Source organism: Alligator sinensis, unplaced genomic scaffold, assembly GCF_000455745.1.
Source record: "Alligator sinensis unplaced genomic scaffold, ASM45574v1 scaffold628_1, whole genome shotgun sequence".
In the NCBI taxonomy this organism is placed as follows: Eukaryota; Metazoa; Chordata; order Crocodylia; family Alligatoridae; genus Alligator; species Alligator sinensis.
In genome coordinates this window covers 1,717,516-1,726,011 of record NW_005841873.1, presented here as the reverse complement: position 1 = coordinate 1,726,011, position 8,496 = coordinate 1,717,516, and the positions used below count along the sequence as shown (strand labels likewise).

Genomic DNA, 8,496 nt, shown 5'->3' with positions numbered 1-8,496 from the left:
CAGGAAGAATATGGTCAGCAGAAAAGCACTTGCCTTCTGCTGTTCTTTTGCGGCCAGAAATTTTGGCACAATTTATGAGGACTAGATGAAAGTGATGCATACAATATTTTTACCCCCAAATTGAGTAAAAAACATTTGATATACTTTTTTTTAGAAGTCATATGCTTTAATTAGGTTTTTGTGGCTAATTAGAAATTACTTTTTTGTTCAAGAGGAGGAATATAAGCGGCTGAGTGAAGCTTTAGCCGAAGATGGCACTTATAATGCAGTGGGATTCAGTTATGGCAGTGATTATTATGATCCTTCTGAACCCACAGAAGAGGAGGAGCAGCAGCAACGACCTTCCAAACAAAGAGGTGAGAAATCAAAATAAACTGTGGGGTCCTTCAGCTTAGCTAATCTTTAACTTACCATTAATATCTTGTTTATAACTAACTCGCAGTTCAGATTTCTTTAAAATATGTGCGTCATAATTAGAGAATTAAATATTGTATTTACTTAGGTGCATGCCAATTTTTTTTCTCCAATCAGCATGGTGAGGGGGAGCCCTTGGTCTTATGTTTGCTCACAAGGAAACATCATCAAATCGTCAAATACGGTGTCTATCGATAAAATGCTGCCAAAAGCAGCATGTGCTCAGCAGTGGAATCCAGCTATGAAGTCAATTAAATGCAGCCGGCACTGAGCAGGACTGTAACATACATGTCCCATATTGGGCAAACATGCTGATGGGACTCGTCTTTGGTTTTGTATGTGTGGCCCTTTTATAAAAAAAAAAAAAAATTGCAGCAAGTGTTCCCTCCACAGGGAACTGGCATTGGGCCTAGAGGTACCTAGTTAGGGATCTTCTGGAAGGGCTAGACATTTTTAAATCTGCAGGTCCAGATGCCCTCCACCCAAGGGTGTTGAGGGAGCTGGCCGGGGTCATCGAGGAGCCCTTGGCCCAGCTGTATGAGCATTCATGATCATCTGGCCAGGGGATTGGGAAGTGGCTAATGTGGTCCCAATTTTCAAGAAAGGGAGGAAGGAGGACCCAAGTAACTATAGGCCTGTAAGCCTCACCTTGGTGCTCGGGAAGATCTTGGAGAGAATCATCAAGGAGCACATCTGTGGGGGGCCTGCAGGGGAGATCATGCTCGGGGCAGTCAACATGGGTTCATCAAAGGCAGGTTCTCCCTGACCAACCTGACTGCCTTTTATGACCAAGTACCGAAATATCAGGCATCACCGGAAAAGCCAGAGCAGGCCTTGACACCCTCCCCTCGGTGCCAGAAATGCTTAATCCTAGCCCAAAGGCTGAGATGCTGGTGAGAACCGGCCGCAAGGACTGGTTAGTATAGCCCACCTGCATAAGGTATGTGGTAATGCCCATTGTGTGTGGTCTCTCTCAGTGCTGACTCTTTTGGGGTCATGATGAGCCACTACACTGAACATATTTTAACTTTGTTTTCATTCCCAAAGGTGGACTGTGCCTTTCCCCTTTCCAGTAATTCCTGTTTCTTAGCCAGCTTTAAATGTCTGGCAAGCATCACTAACATAATTAGAGAATTAAATATTTTATTTACTTAGATACATGCCAATTTTTTTTCTCCAATCAGCATGGTGGGGGGGAGCCCCTGGTCTTATGGCCCCTGGCCCAAACAGTTCACCCAGAATCCCTCTGTTCCCCCCTTTCTCAGCCTTTCACATATGATTATTGTATTCCCACCTTCCACTTGGTGGAGTGAGACCAGGTTGTCCTGCACCTCACCTGCATCATATACATTTTTGGAGGATCCCAGGCCAGGACTGGTCACAAATACCTGGTTCCAGTCATGAGTGGGGGGCTAATTAGCACATGGATACTTTGTGGGGATATCTGGAGTACATACATACTAAATAATACTGAGCTGTGGAGTCACTGTGGCTTGAAATGCTTTTGGCTCTTCTGGGGCCTAGCCCAATGAAGTATATGGTAAATCCTGAGTCTTTTGACTTCAAACTAATATCATGCATAGTTTGGGGGCTCTGCATAGGATAACTGCCATGGATTTGGGAGTATCTGAAGCTCCAGGCTGAAAAATCTGGGAGGGAAGATACTTCCTGGTGACAGTACCACAAGGACGTGAATAACCTCTCTGCTCGGTGCATGAAATTCAGAACTCGTTTGACTGATTTGGCCTGAGACACTAAATTTAAAAAAATGTAGTTTTTACTACATATAAGGAAGTAAAAAAGTGCTGCTTAAAGTGTGTTTATGTAGTACCTGTGCTAAAACTTGCAGCAGTTTCCAAAAGGGATAAAAATGCATCAATTCTGAATTAACTAAGTCTGGTTACTATGTGCAAATTACTACAGGCATGTTTATTTCAAGGTCAGTGTTTTCAAATTTGCTCCTCACTTCCATGCGCTCAGGGAAAGTAGGGTCTGAAAGTAAGGAGAGGGGGAAGGGCTGGGGGGGGACGGGGGCAGGGGGGACACGACATGACTGACACAGAGGGCAAAGCAGCTACCTGACCTCCCAGATTTGTTTTCCCTGCTGTACAAGTGAGAGGGGCACAAATTCAAAGCAAACTTCCAATAATTAGATTCTTTGTTTGGAAAATTATAACACATTTATAAACTTTCCATATATAGAATCTAGTTATTGGGGAGTGACAGTTATCTTATGTGGGGCCATCTTATATTCAAGTAAATTCAGTAGTGTTCCTCATCTCTGACATGGGAGACCATTTACTGAGTTTGCATTACTAATTTCATTTTTCTACATTTTTCTGAACGTACTGCAAGTACAATAATTGAAGCTAAATATTCAAGGTACAGTTAAATAAATTTAATGATGTGTGCTTTGCTGCTATGGTTGTGTCCACTTATTAATTAAATTCAATTCTGATTCTCTGCCTCACTTGTATGCTTTAGTGGAATTCTGCTCCAGAGGTTTTTGTGTTTTTTAGGTATTTTTTTTTTCATTATGATTTCAGTTTGGGAAATGTAATTTTGTCTTACGTTGCAGATAGGTATCATGGAGTTGGTAGCAAGGTTTGAAAAGAAAGCTGGTAAAATTAAAAGTCCTCTGTTTTACAATGTCTATTATTTTCCACTCTACCCTCCCCTATAGCTGGAGATGCAGAGTATCTGAGTTAGAGCTTAAGTTCCCTGTTCAAAGAATACATTTGAGCTTGAAAATTTTGTACCTGCCTGTTGTTTCATCTAAGGCTGCTACAAAGCTCCTTCAGTTTGCACTGTATTTATAATTGGTTTCACTGTTTTTACCTAGTAATTGAGGAAGGAATAGACCCTTGCAACTGGAAATGGAGCAGCAGAAAAACCATTAAAATTTCACTAAAAGATGGGATGTCGTTTAAATGAGTACTAAAAGACATTTTTTAAGGAATATTTTGTCCAGGACCCTATGAAATTCAGAGTTGAGGTCTTTTCTTTTAATTAAAAAAAAAAATACATTCACGGAAAACATGAAGTAGAGCAGTTGTTTTCAGTAGGGAAGAAACAGCTTAATAGCGGACTGTGAAAGGTGTCAGTATACTAAGAACCATATAATAAAAAGAAAAGTAGAATGTTATATGGCTGACGAAATGACTCGTCTCCATGTAGACTAAAATATCACCAGTGAATAATGTTGTTCATAACGTTTCTCATGTTAAACCTATTTGGCGGGTCTGCACAGTGCAGGGTTTGGCAACATACAACCTGTGGAGCCATTTTATCTAGCGTGCAGAGTTGGGGAGCATTGACAGTGGGGGGGGCTTTGCTTGTTGCAGGCAGAAATGGTGATGGTGACTGGGTTGGAAACACCAGCCTACCTCAGATTCAAGCTGGGGTGCTGTGCCATGTAGCTTGTAACTCTTGCCAAGCACTGTCACCGTGGGTTGTGTCCATCTTTGTATTTCCCAGTTGGGATTTGAACAGAACTGTTAGTCCAGGGCAAGGTCACTAATGCCCCTCCTCCCCGCCCCGGATGAAAACAGGCATTGCCTTTGCTGCATAAAAATCCCCAACATTTGTGGTTGTGACAAGTACTGTGATTTTGTGCTGCTATTTTGCAGCTGGCATCTTTTTGGCAGGAGAACGTGAGCAACGTGGAGCTGCCCATGCTCTACAGCTTCCTGGGCAGCATTCCTGGGACTTGTGTGCCCCGGAAAGTCCCATTTTCAGGAAATGTAGGATCAGGGCCCTGAAGCCCCAGGATCCTGGGTTTCCCTATTGTGGGATTTCCCGGGCATGTCAACACTCAGATGGAGTGCTAGGGCTGATTAGCAGTCTTAGCCATGGGACTGCACTGGAGCTGACTTTCCCACTTGAGATTCCCTGAGGCACATCTTTACAAGCAGGGAGTATATCGGCAGGACAATAGGCAACGTGTTTCACCCAGTCAAGTGGATTAGTTGTGCCACGGTCAGTTGCTTCACTTCAGAATGTCTGTTTGGTATGTGTGTCTTACTCTACTCTCTTGCTCTCTCTGCCTTTTTAAGGGTGAATTATACTATGAGCTTCAGGTAAGGCAGCCTGCCAGCAGACATTTTGTGTATATATATAGAGAGAGATTTTATCAGGTTGGTATTTTGGAGGGAGCCTGTACACAAAGGAGAGCGAGTCTCTTGAAAAATCAGAGGAGATAAGAACATGTTTGAGGCTTAGTAGTAGTCTCTGCCTCTCTTGGAAAAATTCTGTGCAGCCTAGAAAGGTGACCATCAAGCTAAAAGCCAAAGTGTATATCATCCAGTCAGCTGGAGAAAAGAAACCTTAATTTGCATTCACTTTTGTATTGGAAACATCATGGTTGAGTGAGGACCAAGACTGCTGGATGAATTAACATACCAGGAAGTATAATACAGTTCCCAAGGCCAGGTAGACCTAATCTGGCAACCTAACATGGGTGCAGCTCCTAATCCTTTGGCCAGAAATATTGTAATGCTCTCAAAAATGTTTTAGAAGAGTACTTGTAGAGCATCTCATTACTTTGAAGCACTGTCTGCACTTAAATAAGCTGTCAGTGTTTTCACATGTTTACAAGTTGCTTTACAACCTTATCAAAAATTGAGAAGCACAGAGGCAAATGCTATCGTGTAGAAAGAGTTGAGTCAATTTATATTAATTTTGTGATGCACCTGTGAAATGCAGGTGCCTTTTGTCTTTTGATTGGCTTAATTCCTAATAGGGGTCTTTTCAGAGAAAAGCTAGGTAGAACGTTACCAAGCGTAGGCAAGGAAAAATGTTTCATTATATTAATAAAAAGGAGAATGTTGGATAGTGCACCAAGATGGTCTGTTTTTATATATATGACAGGATCATTAGTAGTTAATTATGGAAGAGGAACATATTGGCACAGAAGAATCAGTTTCTCCTGTATTCTCAACAAGCAGACAACCACAGTTGGAATGGGGCTAGATGCACAACTTCAGGTTGACCAGTGGAGCTGGGATACGGTCCTTGATTCAAAATGTTTTACCATGTACCAAAACAATGTGATTGACAACTTGCCCATGTTGCAGTCATAACCATAGTTCCCTTCTCTCTTTGTTATAGACAGTTGTCTTATTCTACTCTCCATGGTAAAGTAGTATTGTCTAATACTTGCTTCACATAAGGTCTGTTTCATTCAGCTGAGGAAAGGGAAGAGCAGGCCAAAAATGAAGCCATCTGTTGTCACTGTCATTCTTTCCAGTGCTTTAGTCAGAGATTTCATACAAGAGTCTTCAAGGAAAAGTGACATACCACATATAGGTGATTCTACATACCAAGAATTATGAGAGACCTAACAGAGTTCTTATACACTGGTCCCACAATCTGTTTCAACAAGTAAGGCTATATTATCAGAGCAGGTCCTCCACTCGTGCTCTAGCTAAAGCATTTGGAAGGGCTTTCTGCTGAACTAAGTAAAGACCTAGGTGATTAGTGTATCTATGTTTAAATGGAGAGTGTGCTCTAGAGACAAAGCAATTCTTTAAAGGGCTAAAGCAGCTATGCAGCCTTGAACCTTGTGATGGTAAAAAAGTGCTTCAACACTGCTCCAGTGCTCTGCTCTCTGAACTGACACTTCAAGAAATATAAAGTTCAGTTCTGCATCTCTGTCCTAATGCTCAAATGCCTCTTGTGATTTGCCCAAACTGTCATGAAAATTGGCTTTCCCTCCTGTGATGATTGTATGCCACTGAAACCGTAGACCCAGCAGCTAGATGGGAGAGTTTATGAATGTTGAGGGGTGCATGGGGGAGTGTAACTTTCTCAGGAATTGGACCTTAAGGCTTTTGAAATCACTCTTGCAAGAACTAGGAACCATCATGGATTTTTTTTTTTTTAACTTGCCTTCAGAATTTTCTAATTTGCCTTTTCCTGCTTTGCTTTTCCTTTTATATTTTATTAAGTGCACAGTGCCCATATTTGCACAGCAGCTCAATTTGTTTTTGTTCTTAAATACGCTGAAGGTGCTTAGCTGTTATAGTTATAGGAATTGGAGAAATATGTGATTACATTTTTAGACAAGCTCCAAAACAACAGTTTTCTAGAATTGAAGGCAGTAATTCTGAACTTGCACTTATTCCAGTCTCAGTCTTCAGTCCAGCATGTATATTGAAGAGTGTATCTGTAGACATAGATATGAACTGTGGAGGGCACTTAGAAGTTCTCTAACATAGAAAAGAGAAACTGGTAGTTGTCTCGCAAAATAATATTTTTATATGAGCCATGATAGACATACCAGTGTACATCGGAGGGAAGTCTACGTGCTGAGTAAACATGTTCACCATTGTATAAAGGGAATGGGATCTTACTGGTATTGTCGGGCAGTAGTTCTTTAGATGTGCATCAAAAGAAGGTTGTGAAAGAAAGGTTGCTTGTAAGGACAGAAAAGCAAAGAAAAGACAAAATTAGCTGATTGGAAATTTAACTTGTATGTCTGTGTATACTGTATACCCTGCAGAAGAATAGGAAAGCATCTGATCCAAGCTTGTTGGCCAAGAAAATATAGAGGCTTCCAAGTTATCAAACCGCTTGGTGCCAGAAATAGGTTATGCTGGACAAGAAATTTCTTAGTACAAGGCAGTTTAACTTTTTTGTCCATACCACAAATCATGGTGCTTCAGAAAGTCTGATTTCTGATAAAGTGCCTGTTTTGGTCATTGAGTAGACATTCCTTTGAGCAATGGGAATCCAGATGCCAACAAACTAACAATGGCAACTGTGTTGAAATTCTTACATGTGGATTCAGTGTGGGAACTTTAAAGAGTTCTGCCAGAGATTGCAGGCTTGCTATGTCAGCTTTCTTCTCTGGACTCCCAAGTTAACCAGGTATCTCTCCACAAATACAGTAAAAACCTTTTCAGAGAAATATGTCCTCTTTTCCAGGACTCCCCAGTAATATTTATATTTCTTACCTTCTGCCTTATTGAGGGGAAGGTAGAATCATAACAATATGGGTAAATGATTTGATAGATGCCACTTCTTGTGGTGCACATTTGTTTATCTTTGCAGGCAAATTGGGCTAATTTTATGTAAAGCTTTATTGAGCTTGTTCAGAACTGATTATTTTTGGGAATGCTTACCTCCACTTCAGTATGAAAGCAATTGATTTAAGGAATTTTATGTAGAAATCTCAGTCTCATTTGATGGGAAAGCTGCATCTACTTAAAACCATTTATTTGGCTTGCACTAAGCTGCTGTTTTTAAAAAAATAAAAATAACTGTGGAATTCTTAATTCAATTTTTCCCTTTTTTTTGAATGTCCTGAATACTGAAATGTGATGACGTTTTTGGCAAAAACAGAATCTAAGTCCTTGTGCCTTTGCCCCAAACTTTCTTCCATCAAGCTAGAACTGTTCTAACATTTTATATAACTCTACAAGGTGCTGCTTCCCTACTGCATCAAATCTTTTCGTTGCATTTTGAGAGTTTTCAGCACTGCTGAGGGGAAACAGATGTTCTAAAGGCAGATTGTAAGAACAGAGTCCCTGTAGTGAGCTTGTTATGTAATTTTATCTTCCAAAAAATGCTTTTGTTGAAATAGAGGTAGGAAAAAAGATTTTCTACTAACCGTTAGATGATGCTTAAAAAAGGGCAGGCAGTTGTAGCAGCAGATGAATAGACTGATGTCTTCTAATTTTCTGCGTTTGTTGTGCTAGCAAATAGTCAACAGGACACAGTTAAGATCTCCAGTACAGTAATATGCAACTATGGATTGTATATATTTTGTATTCATAAATCAGTACATAGCAACACTTAGTTATTGGTATTTGACTATTTTCTAATTTAAACTTCTAATGCAGGGGTGGACAAAATATGGCCCGCAGGCAAGATGCGGCCGTTCTATCCAGCCCGCAGGGCCCCTAAAAATTCAGAAAATTAATATTTCTCTGCTTTGGGTTCCTGTAAAAAAATATAGGAACCAAGGGCAGTAGGACCCAGGGGAAGCCTGGCAGGCTTCCATAAAAGCAAGGCCCACCCGCCCCCCCAGCTGGGGGCCCCAGCAGGGGCTTCTGGCCGGGGACCCCGTGCTCCCCCCGG

General features: G+C 41.1%; 1 protein-coding gene across 1 annotated transcript in view; it reads left to right on the top strand.

The window, feature by feature from the left end:
• The window catches only part of SFSWAP (splicing factor SWAP), a 98,221-nt gene that overhangs the window by 4,017 nt on the left and 85,708 nt on the right, over positions 1-8,496 (top strand). Inside the window, 1 exon segment of the mRNA XM_025195655.1 lies at positions 213-356. Within this exon segment, the coding sequence (XP_025051440.1) occupies positions 213-356 (144 nt within the window).